We start from the raw sequence: 19796 nt of genomic DNA, 5'->3' as shown, positions 1-19796 counted from the left end.
ACTTCTGCCTCTTAAGTGCTAGGATTAAAGGTGTGCACCACCAACACCTGGCTAACACTTGTTACTCAATTTTTTATTTTTTAATTGTTACTATAATTGGAGTGGCTATAAAGTGGTAAGTTTTGGGGATCTTGATTTGCATTTCTGTAATGAAATATCCATACACTACTGTATAGGAATTAACCAGAAAGTGATCTTTGTTAAGGCAAAATTGACATCAAAATGATTGACTTCATCTCCTGATAGGAGATTAAGATTGACGTAAATCCTCTCTTAGAGCATGTGACTCTGGAGAGGACCTTTTGCTTTGAGGTTATAGAATGTCCAGTATATCTGACAAAAGACACTTGATTATTGCCTTTCAATGATTTCCTTAAAAAAACAGTTCATTCTTGACTTAATGGTGTGCACACTTGTGTTTTCAGTGTGAGAGAAGACACTCAAGATGGCTCAGGGATCCGGGGACCAGAGAGCAGTGGGGATCACTGATCCTGAAGAGAGTTCTCCCAACATGATTGTCTACTGCAAAGTAAGAGGCCCAGGAAACCACTGGGCATGCTACCTCTGTGTGTCTGTTTAATTCTGAAATTCAAGGACGGCAAATTTTCTCCAACTTGACATTGAGCACTTGAAACATTTCATGTCATTTATTTTTGTGTAAATCCCCAGATTGCTAAAGTAATGCAGCTTGGAGTGTCTGCTCCTTTGGTGACCTTTACAGTGCAATGCAGATCTAACTGAAAGGTCTTTGAACTCACAGTATGTGCCAGGATGGTACAGATGCTGGTGCGAGGTGCAGAGGTGTGGCCACTCAGTGCTTGAATTTGGTAGGAGATGGAAGAGACCCATAACATCTGGACTAGAACATGCTAATTGCAAAATAGGTGCAAGGAGAGTTCTGTCTACCATTTGAGGAGGAAGCTAATTCCCTCAGCTTCAGGTTGGGGAGTCGCTGTGGAGTTGTAGTTTTAAAGAACTCAGCTTTAAAGGAAATGCAGGATTGTCACACAAGAAAAGCAGAGAGGGAAGACCCACCAGATAATGAGAACCCAGCAAAGTCACACAGCTGGGAAACTAAACAGCCTCTGGATCTGATTGTGAATGTCAAGGAGCAAAGGGAGATAAGATTGGGGCCAGAGATTGATGCAGCCAGATTGTAGAGTATTGGATTATGGGTAGTTTAATCATGACAATGTTGTGTCCTGAGAATCGCAAAAACAATCTGTTTGGGATTCAGGTTTTTTCCACAAAGGTACCAAGGTGGGGGTTGCAGATGTCCTGAGAGTGTTTCTGCATCTGTGAAGATGGGAAGGAGGATGCTTTTCTGGGCAGCAAAGTGCCCTTCAGAACAGAGAGGGACTGGTAGGATGGAGTAAAGTCTGAATTATAAACAGCTTGAAAGCCGAGCAAAGGTGGGATGAAGAGACATGTGGAGGGTTAGAGATGACTAGGTTATGGACCTTGGGTACTGGGAAGATGTTGCTACTGCCAGCTCTAATAAGGCCATTTAAAAGAGGAATACACTTTAAAGGAAGGCAATATGGCCCATGAGTTTATTTTTTATGTGTGTTAAATTTAGGTACTAATTGTTTTGTTTGTTTATGAAAATTTAAGCTAACCAGTATTATATATTAATAAGGAAATGAATTGATTGTTTATTCATTTCACTAAATACTTGAGTTGTCTGCTGGCATCTGTGCTTGCTGTCACTCTGTATTTAGTTTGTGTTAATCAGAGGAACTAGATGTTCCTTGGTGATCAGTAAGGTGACTTTTGTGTGTGTGTGTGTGAAAATAGAACTCTTTTATTTTCTCTTTCTCAGGGTTAAAATCCTGTAATTCTTTGTTTCTCAAGAGAATGTTGGGAGAGCCTGTCTCTAAGAAAGATGGCTACTAAATTATAGTAAATAATATTCACTATTGAAGCCAAGCAGTTTAATGAAACGAACAGAATAGCGCAGCGGTGACTGGTTGCTGTATCTTCTCCACCCCAGTCAGGAGGAACAAGGGCCAGGAGAGCAGGAACATGGCTTTGGAGTTGGACTTGGGTTATAAGTCTGTCCTACAGGGAGGAGGTTGTTGTAAAAATCCATTTCAATGAAGTGAGACATCTTTGTCCACTTTGGTCCACACTGTGGGTTGGTTCATAATAGATATTTATTTCTCTTTACTTTTTAGGTCTTAGGGATAGTGACACTTTGAGAAAAGATTATAAGATATGTACACCCTCATGTTGTTAGTAAGTTGAACACAGTCAATTGATGCAGTGAGTTGCCTTTGAGACAGAAAAAAATAATACAAGGATTATTGAGGGGGGTTTTATTTTAAAGGATTTGTTTATTATTATTTTATATGTATGACTATTTTGCCTGAGCAGTGTGTGTGTGTACACCCCATATGTGTCTGGTACCCAAGGAGGTCAGGAGCTGGAGCTACAGATGGTTGTGAGCCATCATGTGGGTACTGGGAATCAAACCCAGGTCCTCTGGGGGTGGCCGCAGCCAGTGCTCTTAATCACTGAGCCACCTCTTCAGCCCCAATCCACAGATTATTAAAAGTCCACAAGGAATGTGAAATGATGTCACCCAAATGCCTTCCACTAAAATGGTATTTTGAAGGTATAAAACTGTCTACAGTTTTGAAATAAATTTTATTTTTTTTCCTTTGTGTGTGGGAGTAGGGGCCTCTTATGTTTTTTAAAAACAAATATTATTTGTAGTTCTTTAGAGCAATGGCAACTAGGAACAGGAGTAAACCTTGCTTGTGACTCATTCATGGGAGGAATGCATATGCACTCACATAGACACTGTTAAGTCTCTAAGACATATCCAAGCTGAATCTGTTCAGTCTGTTAGCAAGGCAGAATGCTTATTGTTCAAGGTGAGCCCCAGTCTGGAACCGTGTTAAGCTTATACTAACTTGATTTACTCAAATCCTGGCTGTACTTGATCTCATAATCACCCAATGCTCTGCTTTCAGACACTGTAGGCTTACAGTGGGTTACAACCGAGCACTGAGCAACTGGGACATGTCAGTAAAGGTTGAATTTAGGAGCTGAGCTCAAATCCCAGAGGTTTCCTTAGAACTCCTTGTGTGCGACCATTTTATCAAGGTTGTGACCGTATATCTAGATCTTTACTCAGGTGTCTACAACAGAAATTTTGTTTCCTTTGGTTGCTACTCTTGACAGAGGCATTCTCAGTGTGAGATTTTTGCTTAGATAGTGTTGTATTGATCCATATGCCAACAGAGTGAACAGACTGAACAGGGTAAACTTCTGTGGAATAGATGAAGTCATTCCCAGTATGGCGGAACTTTTAGCTTTCTTATTTCTAATTGACAAATAATAATTGTGCAAATGCATGGCAATTTTTGACATTTTTGGGCTCATGTACACAGCTCAGCCATTAGCATACCCTCTGAATCAGGCATTTATTAGTTTCTTTCAGGGAAGCATTCAAAACCTTAGCTTCTAGCTCTTGGAAATGTTCAGGACATTGCTGCTAACTTTGCAGTTGTGACTCTCTGACTCCATTTAGGATGATCCTGACACATGAGTAAGCCCACACCTTTCAGAAAACACTTCATTTTCTTCTCACATTTTCATGTCATTAGCTGTGGGAAGTTGTACTTCCCCCCAAGGCATGATTTATTTATTGACTTGAACTGACATTCTAATTTGGTTTTTCGTCTTTCATATTCACATCTTGGATCAGAGATGTGTATGAAAAATGTATTGGTCGCATTAAAGATCTATTTAAAAGAAAACCTTAATCATTCATTAAGACTCCAGGGCTTCTTTATATCCTGAAACCCTTAGGGTTCTGGGTCACTGAACTGTCCAGTGTAGTGATGATCTTGGACACCAGATGTCTATCAAATTGTCTAGGGGATATATATATATATATATATATATATATATATATATATATATATATTACTCAAAGAATGTCCTTACCCTGGATACCTTACTTCAATAAGTCTGAGATGGGTGCTTGGAATATGAATTTTAAAATGATCTATGGAGAACTTGGTTTTCAACTAAACCAGAAAAGTACCTATTTGATGTTTGTTTTCTATCACCCTTTCAGCCCATCATTATGGAGGCATATTGTATGTTGAAAAATAATGGGAAAATTAGTATTTAAATTTGGTTTAAAATTTTCTTTTTATATGTATATATTTGTGTGTGTGTGTGTGTGTGTGTGTGTGTGTGTGTGTGTGTGTGTGTGTGTTTTAGGTTTCTACTTCTGTGATGAAACACCGTGACTGAAAGCAGTTTGGGGAGGAAAGGGTTTATTTTGCTTCCTGTTCCATATTACTGTTAATCATTGAAGGAAGCCAGGACAGGAACTTAAACAGTACAGGTACCTGGAGGTAGGAACTGCTGTAGAGGCCATGGATGGGTGCTGCTTCCTGGATTGCTCTGTATAGCTTGTCCAGACTTCTTTTGTGTAAAATCCATGACCACCAGCCCAGAGGCAGCCCTATGCATGAGGAGCTGGGCCCTCCCACATCAATCACTAATTACAAAAATGTTCTACAAGCCTGCCTACAGCTTTAACTTGTAGAGGCATTTTCTCAGTTGAGATTCCCTCTTGTCTTTAGCTTTGGTCAAGCTGACATAAAAACTAGCTAGTACTGTGTGTGTGTTGTACACATAAGTACACATGTGAGAGTAGGTGCATGTATGCCATGGCACATAGTGGAAGCCAGAAGACAACTTGTGGGAGTTGAATCTCTCTTTCCACACCGTGACTTGCAGGGATCGAACTCAGGCCTTCAGCATTGTTGGCAAGTATCCCTACCTAGTAAGCCCTTAAATTGGCTTTTAAAATTTCAGAAATATTTGTGGACCCCTCAAGCTGTAGAAGAACCAACCACCTGCTATATTGTTTGGCATTTAATGGCAGTGACCTATAAATTTAGTAGCTCTCCATGGCTTTAGCAGCACCCCTCAACGGTCTCCACATCAGTTTCTGTATCCAGGTTCCTGCCCTACTTGAGTTCCTGCCTTTGGTTCCTTCCATGATGAACTAAGATGTAGAAGTGTAATAAACCCTTTGCTCCCCAACTTGCTTTTGGTCATGGTGATTCATCACAGTAATAGAAATCCTAACTAGGACAGTAGATAGCATCCTCAGATGGAAAACCAAAGGTACCACAAGGCTGCAAAACTTGCTTGTGGTTCCCAGACATCTTCCCAGTGAAGTCATGAGTGTGTCCATCATCCCAATGGTTAGTCAGTGTCCGTCGTGGTACCCAGTAGTGCTACCATGCTCAAAGCCCCATGTGAAATCACCATGTTGGTGGAGCTCAGTAGCCATCAGTGAAGTTTATAGGGAACGTCACAAGGCAGGTCTCTGGCTTTCATGCTCTCATCAGGCACTTGACATGGCTCTTGCTGATGCTTCCTTCCCCCTCTCTGATGTCTGTGTGACTGTAAAGAGTTTCTGAAATGTTTGCTCCCTTTATAATAATGATTTGTTTTTGAGGAAGAGTAGATAGCTTTTTGATTTTGCTTGATTTTTCTTTGAGTGTTGTTAACAGATAAATGTCTGTCTAGACTGGTAATTTGATTAGGTAGAACTCTGTGTTCCTCCATGGTAGGTGGGCAGGGAACATGTGGCTTACTGTGACCTTGTCTGGGGTCAGGAGGAAGGTAACACGGAAAGGCATGGGACACTGAGTGGCTGGTCTGACTTTTGTTCTTATTGTGGGAGCTTTATATTTATTATTCTATTTCTCAATTTATTACCCTTTCTGATCTCCTTCCCAGGTACAAAATACTTTTTACTACAAAAAAGAATACACCCAAAGTCCATGTAAGATATAAAGAAGAAAATATGAATTCTATGCATGGAAACTAACCTAATAAATAACATTATTTGGGCTTCATTTTCTCTATTGTTAAGTAGAGAATTAGTCTAAATAATGTGAAAATGTTTTTGAAATGTTTTCAAAGTTTAGTTTTATAAATTTTGAACTTTTAAAATATAGCATCTAATACCCAAACTGTATATACATTTAAAAGTCTTTTAAACCTTTCTAGGAATATTTTTTTCTAGGAATTACATGGCCATAGATAAACCTAAATTGGATTGAGATTAAACAGATTTGCCAGGTGTCAGAAAAAATTAGTTGTGATAATTTAATATTCAGTAGTAGAAGTTAGATAGAAGAACTTCTTGGGCTGCCCTTGATAGCATAGCACGTGAGAACTGAAGAAAGGATCAGGAGTTCAAGGCTATCCTTGGTTACATAGCAAATTTAAGGCCACCCTAGGGTTACATGAGACCCTGTCTCAAAAATCAAGCAAACAAAACAAAGTGAAAAAAGGTGTTTTGTGGCAACCTGCTTCTCTGGGCTTATTACGACATGGCATTTGTATAATTATTTCTGATTATAATTGTGTGCTATAGAAATAGCAGGGATGGCTTTAAGTAGCAATACCGTCAGGAATGCAGAGTATCTTGGATGAATTAGAGCTTCCAGAGGAGGAAGAAAGTACCCACATTGTGGTGTGTCTGAAAATGGTTATAGCATTGTCACTGATGGCTGCCTTCCCCCATTAGTTCTTACTTTCTGGCTCCTTTTCTACTGGTGTGATACCTGTGATGCTGTGATACCCATAATACCCATGATGCTGTGATACCCATGATGCTGTGATACCCATGATGCTGTGATACACTTGTTGCTGTGATACCCATGATGCTGTGATACACTTGTTGCTGTGATACCCATGATGCTGTGATACACTTGTTGCTGTGATACCCATGATGCTGTGATACACTTGTTGCTGTGATGCCCATGATGCTATAATGCCCATGTTGCTGTGGTACCTGTGATGCTGTGATACCCTTGTTGCTGTGATACCCACGATGCTGTGATACCCAGGATGCTGTGATATCCATGATGCTGTGATACCCTTATTGCTGTGATACCCATGATGCTGTGATACACTTGTTGCTTTGATACCCATGATGCTGTGATACCCATGTTGCTGTGATACCTGTGAAGCTGTGATACCCATGTTGCTGATATACCAGTGTTGCTGTGATACCCATGATGCTGTGATACCCAAGATGCTGTGATACCCTGCAGTCACTTTCCCATGTCATCAAAGACCCTTGAAATCTTGAGGCAGAAGCCAGTGTAGGAACATTTCCCAGTAGTAAACATGCTACCATTTTAGTCTCATAGGCAGTGGTATGTGGAAAGAAGGGCAAAATCTAGCTTGGAAGACCAGAGCTTTGGAGAAATCTAGGATATTGTCTTGAAGTTCAAAAAAGGTCATGGTAGAAGAAGGGTAGCTAAGCGGCTGCAATCTCACACACCCTAGAGATGAAAGCATGATGAGATTGGAAATGTTTAATCAGCAAATGTGTATCAATCCTTATTTGTGGACCAGACACTGTTAGATGCTAGAAATGCAGGATGAGGGCTGAGTCCTGAATAAGCCCATAAGGCAGTGCAGGAGACAGGGGAATGAATAGGTAACTGGACAGTTTTGTAAGCCAAGGGAGGGGGAGGGAGGATGTACTATAGTTCACAGCAGACAAAAGACACCCAGAGGACACACACATGTCTTCATTTGTGAAAGATGAACAGGGATTAGGTTGGTGAAAAGGGGAGAGAAAATTGAGAGGAAAGGATGATCTTATGCCCAGTTATTAGACTCTAAAAACTTCAAGAGGCTCTCTTTGTGGATCTAGGTTTCTGCAATGAGGGCTTGAGGCATAAAGCCAGATTCTGAACAATCTGTGTTATCTCAGGAGGTCAGCACTGTACAGATATCTTTCCTTTGTGTTGCCTCATCTATAGTCTATGCTTCTATGTGTTTTTTACTGCTGCAGCCCCAATACTAATAAATAAATAAATAATAAATAATTTTATATTTGCATTCATTTATTCATTTGAAGCTTTCTTAAAAAAATCTACAAAGTTAACCCAGCCAAAAATGTGAAGGCAGTTAAATCAGAATATTTAAAAGGAATGCATATTTGGTCCTGAACATTTAAGGGTTTGTTTTATTTCAGTCTTCTTTTTTCTTTTCCTTTTTTCCTCCACATTAAATAAAATCCCCAGTGACTAACTTCAGAGAGTTGGGGTAATTTGTAAATTGTTCAGACTGTTGTAAGACTGTTTTCATTCATTTTCCTAAAATTTACTTATGGCCTTGGTAGGGAGAAGCCATTTGGTTTTCCTCCCCTCCCTGAAGTAGACTAGCTGGGAGAGCAGCCTCCCATCATCTTACCTCAGTTGGCAGGAGAGAGGCATGCAAACAAGTCCCAGACCCATGGCGTCGGTGTTGGAGTCCACAGATGAAAGGGATGGGTTTCAACGCTGGGGACAGCTCAGTGTAGTTTAATAGGATGTGTTGCCATGGGTAGAATTTTCTAATCTGAGAAGCCTTCGGTGTGCTCAAGCCTTCATTTCATCTCTCCACTTCCCCTCCTCATTCATTTCACTTCAAACAGTCTGAGATTTTGCTTTCTGGCTGACTGACAGTTTATCTCACCATTGACACTCCTTTGCCGTATTCCTGTGCGACAGAGCATTTGAATAGCTGTCAATCCCCTATTGGCACAGTTTTGAACAAGGAAAGTTGAAAGTGAATAGGTGTGTGTGAAAGGAAAATAAATATTTAAAATCATGGGGGGATGGAAGAATAGGATTCTTTTAAAAGACCATTAGCATGCCAGCCGGTCAAAACAGAAAACGAACAAAGCTTTTGATGAGGGAGAGTTCTAAATTCTAGACATGTATTCCAGGGAGGGGATATGAAGCACATGCACAGTTACAGACAGTCATTCCAGCCCTCAAAGATTACCCACAGTTCTGGAAAGGGATCTGTACGGGATACCTGTAGCCAGCCCCAAGTGGGCGTGGTTAGGGTATCCCCTGCAGGGATCAGATATTCATTGAAAAGAAACATTTAAATGATAGCCGTGGGCCTAGGAGTCCTACTATATAGTAGGGTTTCTGCTCTGGTAGAAGCTAATCTTTGCCTTGAAAGGATGGTCTCCTGGTCTCCTGGGATAGCGTCAGGGTGCATGTACTTACTTTGAAAACTCTTAAGATTTTTTTTAGGCTTTTCCATATGATTTTTCTTTTTTCTTTTCTTTTTTTTTTTTTTTTTTTTTTGAGACAGGGTTTCTCTGTGGCTTTGGAGGCTGTCCTAGAACTAGCTCTTGTAGACCAGGCTGGTTCCATATGATTTTTATTGTATTTGTTTAATATTATGATTACATGAATTTTATAAGAAACTTTTTCAGTTGTACTTTCATTTTCTTCACGTTGCTTTCTCCAGATTGGCTTGTCTCTCTGTTCGCTGAAGAACCGCCTTTAGGGTTTTCTTTAAGAAAATATGGTGGGGATTCTCTTGGCTTTTGTTTGTCTAAGACCTGTTTGTTCATATTCAGGTTTGAAGGCTGTTCTAGATTCTAGACCACTGGCTGTTTCTTTCCATGCCTTGGCCACTGTCATTATCTTGTGGCTGCCATCAGTCCTGTTGGCAAGTAGCTTTTATTGTTTCTCTCCTGAGGGTAATCAAATTTCCCCTCACTTTGGTTGTTTTTAGGGCTATTTTCACTTTGGATTTTTGGAATTTTATCTGAAATTGTGATTTTTTTGTGCATGTGTATGTGTGTGCCATGATTCCTATGTGTGTGGTCACATATATGTGGGGTATATGTGCACATGTGTTGGGGTATATGGGCATCTTTCTTTTTTTATTTTTTTATTTTATTAGTTCTAGTTAGGGAACAAGCTTATTTCAAGTCCCTTCTCCCTCTCCCTCCCCTCACCCCCAACCCTCCTCCCCCACCCCCAGTCTACCCCCCACCCCATCCACCCACCACTCCCAGGCAGAGTAGGGCCCTCAACTGGGGCTCTGCAAAGTCCACCTAGTCTTCCTATGCTGGTCCTGGGCCCTTCCCCATGTGTCCAGGGCCAGAGTGTAACCCTTCACAAGGGATGGGCTCTCAAAGTCCCTTCTTGCACCAGGGAAAAATACTAATCCACCACCAGAGGCTCCCTGGAGTGCAGAGGCCTCCTTATTGACATCCATGTTCAGGGGTCTGGATCAGTCTTGTACTGGCCTCCTGGACAGCATCTGGGGTCGATGTGCTCTCCCTTGTTCAGGTCAACAGTTGACAGTTCTCCAACCTGGTACAGACCCCTTCGTTCTTCATTCCTCCCTCTCTTCAACTAAATTCCCGATTTCGGCTCAGTGTATATCTGTGGATGTCTGTCTCTGCTTCCTTCAGCCACTGGGTGAGGGCTCTAGTTCCTGGTCAGTCGGCGGCGAAATCTGGGCATCTTTCTTGATTCTTCATTTTCTTTACCAAGGGTAGGATTTCTTGCTGAATTTGAATTGTTTTGGCTGGTCTATCTACCTGTACTTCCTGAGTGCTGGGATGATAGGAGGCTGGCTGCCATGCTTACATTTTTATGTGGGTTCTGGGGATCTGAACTCTGGTCCTCATGCTTATGTTTCAAACTCTTTATCCACAAAACCATCTTCCCAACCCCAGTGATGTTTGCTGTTCTTTACTCCTACTAGGCCTTATGGCACATGGTTTCATTTGGTGCTTGAAGATTTCTTGGCCACAAACTCTAAATACTGATTTATCTTTTCTCTCTTGCTGGCACACTGTTTATATGTTAAAATATTTTTCCTCAGAGTTTGCAGTTTTTTACATTCATTGCTGTATTTTTAATTAATTCATTTTTTGTGAATTTCAACGTAGTTACATTTTGTAACAAAAATTTTAAATATTTTATTTGTTCTTTCAAAATTTTTATAGAATTGATTTTGATCATGTTCTTTCCCCCTCCCTTAACCCTCCCAAATCAGCCCCCTCCTCCCTACCCACAAAAAACTAACAAAAAATATGCAGTCTTATTTGTGTTGGCCAACCACTCCGGAGCACAAGGCCTGCCACGGAGAGGGGTTGACATACCCAGTGTTACTCCATTGAAGAAAACTGACTTTTCCCCCACTTGGTGGTTATCAACTGTGAATGACTTCTTGGCAAAGGGTGGGGCTGTGTGCCTATTTCTCCTCCTCGGTGCTCAGATGTTGTCTGGCTTGAGGGTGTGGAGATCCTGTGCATGCTGTCACAGTCTCTGTGCATGTGCTTCAGTCCTGTTGTGAAAACATTGCTTCCTTGAAAACATCCAATACCTCTGTCTCTTAAAATCTTTTCTCCCCTTTTACTGAAAATACAGTTTTCTTCTTATATAATAGATTCTGATTATGGCTTTCCTGCCTTTGCTCCTCCCAGTTCCTTTCTATTTCCTCTCCTAAGGTTTGTGTTTTCATAGGTTTCTTTAAGGGATCTATTCATTTCCTCTTCAAGGACCTCTATCATTTTCATAAAGGCTTTTAAAGGTCTTTCTCATGCTTCACATTTGTCGCTATACTCAGGGCCTGCTGTGGCAGGGTTGCTGGGTTTTAGTGGAGACATGGTGGCCTGACTATTATTGATTGATCGGTGTCTAGGCATCTGTGTTTGGGAAGAATTCTACTTCCCTAAAGATGCTCATATCTAGTCTTGTCTTTGTCCTGTGGGTGTTTTGTTCCTTGGTTCTGTTGCCATCTCTGGTTCTGAGGAGGGTGTGGTGGTTGTGTATCTCCTGGTAGGAAATTCTTCTGATGTCCTGATAGGTGTTACCACTGGGGGCTCCAGGTAATTGGGAGCTGACACTTAGGAATGGGCATGGGTAAGGAAATGGGGGAGGGGCTGAGGAAGTACATGGGACGAAGGAAAGCAGGGTGTTTCACCAAGATCTGCTTAGTCTCCTGAGAGTGGGTCAGAGGTAAGGAGATGCCATGGCAGAAGGTGTGCTGCAGACCTGGGGATGAGACTGGGGGCTGGACTTGGAAGAATGGAGGGCAGAAGTGAAGATCTGGAGTTAGCCTACCTGCTTCCCTGGCTGGAGTGGCCTGCAGGTCTATGTGGACATTTTGTAGGATCTGTCCTTCTGGTCATTAATTCTCTCTTCAACAGATTAGATTGTCACTGTCACTTCATTCCTAATTACAGCCTTAGTTGTTGCTTTTTGTCACTTGAATATTTTCATTTAATTCATTTTCCTGCCATTACTTTTTTGTCAATGAACTCCTTAAGCATATAAATCATAATATATTTCTACTGTTTCCTCCTACTCCCGCTCCTTTTCTCTCCTATGTTTCTAGTTGGTCTTTTCTCAGTTCCAACATTGCTTATACAACTAACATTAGAGAGGTAAGTTAAAACCAGTGGAATGGCTCAGTGGGGGCAGGTGTCCATTGCTAAGTCTATGACCCGAGTTTGATCCCTTGGATTTACATGGCACACTAGATTATTCAGAAAGTTGTCTCCTGATTTCCATACATGTGCCATGGCAGACATGCACCTGTACACATATACACATAATCACACACATAAATAAACAAGTAGACAAACAAATATAATTTAAACATAAAAGAAATTGTTTAAAGCTTTGCAGGAATGTCATTTTTACTCCCAAAGAATTTAGTGGTGTGTGTGTGCATGCATGCAAAAAGAAAAGAAAAACGTGTGTGTGTGTGTGTGTGTGTGTGTGTGTGTGTGTGTGTGTGTGTATGTGTATGTCAGAGGTAGACATTTTGATAACTGGTACCTTCCTCAGTTACTCTGCTGATTTGAGATAAGGTGTTCTGTTGAGTCTGGAGTGTATAGGCTGAGTACACTGGTTGACAAGTGAGCCCCAGAGATCCCTTGTTGCCTTCCTTCTGAGTACTGGTTTTACACATCTGGACTACTTTGTTTGGGTTTTCAAGTGATTGTGGGGATCCCAACTCAGGTCCTCATCCATTTGTAGCCACTTCAGCCACTGAGACATCACTCCCCATCTCCCAACACCCCCCCCCCACCCATCCTAGACTGATTAATGAATAACTCCTCTTTCATCCTTGAAAGGACTACTACTATACTTCTGGGTCAGGCTTACTTTTTGTAAGAAGTGCTCCATGTTCAGGCCAAGCCCAGGGTGTTCATGCATGCTTCACCCTCTTGGTGGACTGTGACCTCCTGTGTTTGTTCTGGAAACTCCCTGAGACTGGGGGAAACTGTTCAGCTTCCCAGTTAAGCCATTTGCTTAAGGAACTGAGCACAGAGCTTTGCTTGGAAAAGCATCCCATCTCCTTAGCTTTCATCTCCTATCTGATCTCAGGAGTAAGGTCTTCTTCCATAGCTCTCAACACATTCAGACATATTTACCAAAATATTTTTCAGATTTTCTGCTGCTCTCACCAGGAGGTGTATTCAGAAGCATCCAGTGAGCTGTGGACAGCAGTAGAATCATGGATAGTGGCTTTGAGAGAGCATGGGTCTGTTTCACATAGACACAGTTGAGACCTAACAATGTTTTAATTTTTTTAACTTATTACTATTGAGTTTTGAATTTTAGTATGTAGCCAGTGGGGCTTTGAACTTACAGTCCTCCTGCCTCAGCATCTGATGCTGGGATTAAAGGCTTTTGATGCTGTTATTGGCTCTTAAAAATGATCTTTAGGAAATACATTTCTTTCTTTTTTTTAGTATTTCTTTGTTTGTTTTTGAGCCAGTGTTTTTCTGTATAGCTCTGGATGTCCTGGGACTCACTCTGTAGACCAGGCTGGCCTTGAACTCACAAAGATCCACCTGCCTCTGCCTCCTGAGTGCTGGGATTAAAAGCATGCACCACTACTGCCCAAATAGGAAATACATTTTTCTAAGAGCTTACTTTCTATAGCTTAATGCTGTAGGATGGTGATGCTGGAGAAGAAATAGAGTGAGGGAAACCCTGGAACATGGAGGAGATGGGATTGATATGTGATTGTTTTGGATGGAGGACAGAGAGAAGGATTCAAGGCTAGAGGCTAAGATGTGGGCCTCAGTGCCTGGAGGTGCCAATCACTAGGATAAGTAGGAGGAAGAAGACATGGGTGAGCAATGACACCGAGTCACAGAATGTTTCCTTACCTGACTTAGTTCTCCCCAGTGGGTAGGTGGTGGCTCCAGGAAAGCAACTCTCTAAAGAAACAAACCCGAAGGGAGACATGCTACCTAGAAGAAGGCATACTTGTTCTGGACTGCAGTGGTCCAGAACATATTCAGGAAGTAGCTTGTGCCTGTCAGTATATATGGCATTTAGGGCATTTCTGTGTCCATATGCTGGGCGCTATAAAGAATTCCCATACTCTGTGACTTCAACATTAGAAATCTGCTTCACCATTGTGGAGGTAGAAATCTGAGATTAATGTATGCCAGGACTGTGTTCCCTGAGGAGGTCAAAGGTCACAGCCCTTCCCTGCCTCTTTCTACCTCTTTGTGGTCACCGGAAACCCTGGGCATTCCTCGGTTTGCAGGCTCTTTCCTTGACCCACCTTGTATCTCATCTGACCGTTACCTGTGTTTGGCTCTGTGTCTTCGCCATTTCAGCATTTTTAGAAGGAGACTGTCACCGAGTTTAGTCCCCAAACTCCAAGGTATGACTCCACCTTAGCTAATCATATTTGACCCCATTTCCAAATTAAGTCAAACAAATCAAATCAACAAAAGTGTATTCCTTGGACTCTAGTTTCTAGCAACGTACTCGGGGACAAAAGTTACCTGTCCTAGACAAGGCTGCCAGCCTAATGGAGGAGACCAGCATGGACCAGGATTACATGGTCCCCCGGAGAAATGGAAAGGGACAAGATCTCCTGAGCAAATTGGGAGCATGGGGAGAGGGGAGAGGGAGCTAGGAGAATGAGAAGGGGAGAAAAGGAGGGTGAGGAAGACATGATGGGGCAGGAAGGTTGAGTCAGGGAAATAATAGAGGAGAGCAAGATAAGAGATACCATAATAGAGGGAGACATTATAGGTTTAAAGAGAAATCAGGCACTAGAGAAATGTCTGGAGATTTGCAAAGATGACACCAGCTAACAATCTAAGCAACAGAGGAGAGGCTACCTTAAATGCCCTCCCCTGATAATGAGATTGATGACTAACTTATATGCCACCCTATAGCCATCATCCAGCAGCTGGTGGAAGTAGAAGCAGACTCCCACAGATAAACACTGAACTGAATGGAATCCAGTTGCAGAGAGAGATGAGTGAAGAGCAAAGGGGTCCAGACCAGGCTGGTGAAACCCACAGAAACAGCTGACCTGAACATCGGGGAACTGATAGCTGGGAAACCAGCATGGGACTGATCCAGACCCCCTGAATGTGGGTGTCAGTGAGGAGACCTCGGAAATCTATGAGACCTCCTGTAGTAGATCAGTCCTTATCCCTAGCATAGGAATGGACTTTGGGAGCCCATTCCACATAGAGGGGTACTCCCTGAGTCTAGACACAGGAAGGTAGGGGAGTAGAAAGGGTATGGGATAGGTAGGGTTTTAGTTGGGGGGGCAGGGGAGGAGGGGAGGGAGAGGGAACTGGGATTGACATGTAAAACAATCTTGTTTCTAATTCAAATAAAAAATGGAAAAAAAAAGAAAAAAAGGTAATTGTTTATGGACCACCCTCCTCATACTGGGTTCTTTGGCAGATGCTGTGCTCACACTGAAGCACAGAGTCCCTGGAAGAGCTAATTGCATGAGATGAATGTGGAGACCCAGGGTCAGAGGGAGCAGTGACTGGGATTGAGTGGTGGTATCAGGATTCTGAAGCCTGTAGTTTCAAGAAAGATTTTGGTGTCTGTAAAAGAAAAAAATCTTGAGATTACTTGTAATGAATTAGAAGAAAGTTAAATGTGGACCATGAAACTTGCAGAGACAGGACATCAGAAGAGAAACAACTGGAATTGTGTTCTTAAGAAAGGGTAGGATTCTGGATCATAGGACCATCTGAGCACTGGTGAACAATATTTATCATACATTATTTTGCTATTTAGATGTTCACTGGCTAATGATAAGGTTCTGCTCCCCACTACCCATCCCCATATCTCCATTGTTTCTGAAAACATGGTCAATCAAAAATGCATATAATATACCCAATTTACCAACACATACTGGTATATACTAACATATACCAATTTACCAATGTACTCTGTCAACCTGTCAACACCAAACACAGTTACACAGCTCACTGTGGAGTGTCAATGGTTTCTTCTGGTCATCATGTGATAGACAGAAGTGTGGCTCACTGCCATTTTGAACATCATACACAGAAACACCCTGTCACACAGGAGGCCAGGAGAAGATCAAAATTTGAAGTATGGTTTTTATTGTATCTGTGTGTCTCTTGTACAACATCAAAACACTAAACAGACTTGAATCATTAAGTTGAATACTACCTGCCCTACATAAAGAAGGTATGTGTGATACACGTGTACCTCACTCTTCACATGGGGCCTGAAGCAAGAAAACAAACGCTATTACTTCTCAAACTCACATATTGAGAGGTATCAATAGAGTCAAGCTCCTTCTTCTTCTTCTTCTTCTTCTTCTTCTTCTTCTTCTTCTTCTTCTTCTTCTTCTTCTTCTTCTTCTTCTTCTTCTTCTTCTTCTTCTCCCCCTCCTCCTCCTCCTCCTCTTTTAAAATTCTGTTCCATTTTATTTATTTATTTATTTATTTATTTATTTATTTATTTATTGGTTTTTCAAGACAGGGTTTCTCTGTGTAGCTTTGGAGCCTATCCTGGCACTCGCTCTGGAGACCAGGATGGCCTCGAACTCACAGAGATCCTCCTGCCTCTGCCTCCCGAGTGCTGGGATTAAAGGCGTGTGCCACCAATGTCTGGCAAAATTCTGTTCCATTTTAAAAGTAAGATTCCAAATACAGAAGAATTAAAACCCAGAGAGAAAAAAGAAAGCTCACATATGTCTACCATACAAATAGGATTGAAGTGAACATTTTGGTCTGTATCCTTCCAGCTTTGAGTTTGTGGTAGATGTGTTAGTGGGTAATCATCTCATGTGTTTAACTGTATGTTCTCTCTTCTCTGTTACCTAAATGTTAATCTATGTCTGCAAGTATCTTTGTCATCATCTGTTTTAAAGGAAGAATAATATTTGATGAAATAGATAGTGCACATTTATTATTTATTTATTATCTAGGACCTCATGTATTTGGTTATTTGGTTAAATTCCCCATATAGCTGAAATGGCCTTGAACTTTTGATCTTTCTGCCTTTACCTCCCCAGCGCTTGGATTAAAGACATATACTACCATGCCTGTTTTATAAGGTGCTGGAAATCAGACCAAGGGTTTCATATACATAAAGGCAAACACTCTACCAACTGAGCCACACCTCCAGCCCCTGTAGCATAATTTAGTTAATTTCTTATTTCTTATTTGTGTCGAATTTAAAAGTTCTTAGCTCAAAAGACATGACCCATGGCACCTGTGACTCCTGCTCTGTGTTATTTTCTCCAAGGCCAGTGTTGGCTCTACATACACAGAATGGCTTTCCTGGATGCTGGAATGTTTCTCTGTCATTGATCACAGAACAGTAGTGAGGGGGTTCCTAAGAATGAGGGCCCTTTTCTTCCCTGTCCTTTCCACCGTCTAAGCTGTGTCCTCATCCTCTGGTTTGACTAGCCCTGCAGCAGGCAGCACCCCACATCCCCTGAGAGCTTTGAAGATGCCAAGGTATCCAGAAAATTTTCATCTTGGAGCCTCTCCAAGCCATTTGCTATTCTATCCTCTATTTGTTTTTCTTAAGCAGCTAACTAAATCAGAATACCATCTCAACCTTGCTCCACTCCCCACAGCATTTTCCCTGCCTGCACACCCCCTTCTGCCTACAATTTAACCATGGGGTGGCTTCTTATATTTTAAAGCTAAATACAAAAGCACAGTTCTGAGACACAGCCAAGTTCTGCAGCCAAGTTTGAAGAATAAAACTTTAAAACAGCTCTTCTGTCACATACTTGAGAGGGGAGGCAGGCTTTGCTATAAATAAAGACACATTCCATTTCTATCTCGTCCTTTACAGTCCTCTTGGGTGAGGCTTTTTGTATATGACTACAGTGTTCTCTAGCTGCCCACTCAACCCTTTCAACCTTCCATTTTATGTTTCATCTTAGTTCCATGCTCAGTCATCTTGGACCTCAGGAACCTTGTATGAAAGAGGAGGAGACGGTCCCTGTCCTCGGGGTTAAATGTCATAAGATCCAGTCATTGACTTAGACACCATGCTCCCTTTTCATCTGAAACATTTTCCAGCAGCTATATCATGTATTAGCTCTTGCTGGCTGCTGTAACAAATTGCCTTGATTGAATGGCCTAAAACAAAACAAATATATTCCCTCCTAGTCCTGGGGATGAGAAGCCTGAAAAGACTTAGCAGTGCTGGGTACTCTCTTGTGGCTCCAGGGAAAATCCAATCCTTTCTTTTTTCCAGTCTCTTCCAGCACACAGCCTCACACCACTCCATCCCTGCGTGTATCACCTCATCCCCCTGGCTCTCCTGTTACTGCCTTTCTCATCTAGAACCACTGTCACAACACAGAAGTCTACCAGGTAACCCAGGGTAACCTCTCCACCTCAAAGTCCTTAACCTAGTCATGCCTACTAAGTCCCCTTTGCCACACATAGTAAGTAACACATTCATTCACAGGTTGAAGGGCCTATGGATGTGAGGGCCTGAGTGAACATGGGTGGCTTTCGAGGGACCTTCTTCTACTTACCACTCTGTCCCAGAAGAGACAAGCAAAGTTGTTTTGGATTTTTCCCTCCTTGTTTGATAGCTATGGATGGGGAATACTGAAAGTGGAGTTTCCCTTCCTGGGATAGTCATGGTGGACACATAACAGACTAAACTGATGTATTTTTTCTGTATGTTTAGCCAAGAGCCATAGGAAGGCAGAGAAGTAAAGAAGTAGTACATTTCAGACACAGGTAGTGACAACAGAGGGGTCTTAAAGACGTTACAAGATACTCATGGAGCCCAAATCAGGTTTTTCTCCAAGTACAGATATTCCCATGCCATGGGAGTGTGACCATGCTAAGGATGTAGTCACATGAATGTAGTCACATGTTAATTTACTTATCCTTACCAGTATGACTTCCTCATAACTCTACTTGTCCTCAATTATTCTATATTTGTTAAAAATATATAACATGAAGATACCAAGACAAAAAAAACTATGTTTTTTTGTTTTTGTCTTTCTTTCTTCCTTCCTTCCTTCCTTCCTTCCTTCCTTCCTTCCTTTCTTTCTTTCTTTCTTTCTTTCTTCCTTTCTTTTGAGATAGGGTCTTATGTAACCTAGGTTGACTTTACTAGATATGTAGCCAAAGATGATCTTGAACTTCTGATCTTCCTATTCTGTCTCCAAAGTGCTAGAATTACAGGTATGTGGCACCACACCTACTATATACAGTGCTAGGGATTTAACCCAGGGTTTTGTGCATGCTAGGCAAGCAGTCTACCAATTTGGCTACACCCCTAATCAATAGTGTAGACTTCACAATTTTGCAAATAGTGCAAGGCAATCAGGCAGCATGCATTTTTTAAGCTCAAGAGGCATATGCCAATCTGCCTAATTATGGCAGTAATTATGGGGTGACCCTTCTCCCACTGAAGGATGCAAAAGTTATAATGAAACTTCCGCAGGGCAGTATGACCTTGAATGTTAAGGTGGCTCAAGATGGTTGAGCCCCTTCGAAGACCTATCCAAGAAAACTGATGCTGACATGTGACTTGAGTTATGGTGATGCTGACATGCTATCCATGAGTGTATAGTAAGCATCGCCCTCCTTAAGTGAGTTATTAATGTCAAACTTCATCATATTGCTGAGGGAAGTTCACTGGTGGAAGAAACAACTTTAGGACTGTTGTTACATGTCATTAATC

The 19796-nt window shown here is 41.7% G+C and overlaps 1 protein-coding gene across 6 annotated transcripts in view; it reads left to right on the top strand.

Moving 5' to 3' along the window:
- The first annotated feature begins 439 nt into the window (after positions 1-439).
- Rgs6 (regulator of G protein signaling 6) overlaps positions 440-19796 on the top strand; it is a 499978-nt gene continuing 480621 nt past the window's right edge. For 5 of the 6 annotated variants that reach the window (XM_035445267.1, XM_035445269.1, XM_035445268.1 and 2 more), the window contains exon 1: positions 446-529. In XM_035445267.1, the coding sequence (XP_035301158.1) occupies positions 446-529 (84 nt within the window). Of the gene's footprint in view, positions 530-19796 lie in introns of all 6 variants that reach the window. The other variant, XM_035445272.1, reaches the window with a different exon arrangement.

Source organism: Cricetulus griseus, chromosome 5 (genome assembly GCF_003668045.3).
Source record: "Cricetulus griseus strain 17A/GY chromosome 5, alternate assembly CriGri-PICRH-1.0, whole genome shotgun sequence".
In the NCBI taxonomy this organism is placed as follows: domain Eukaryota; kingdom Metazoa; phylum Chordata; class Mammalia; order Rodentia; family Cricetidae; genus Cricetulus; species Cricetulus griseus.
This window is presented reverse-complemented; position numbering and strand designations above follow the sequence as displayed.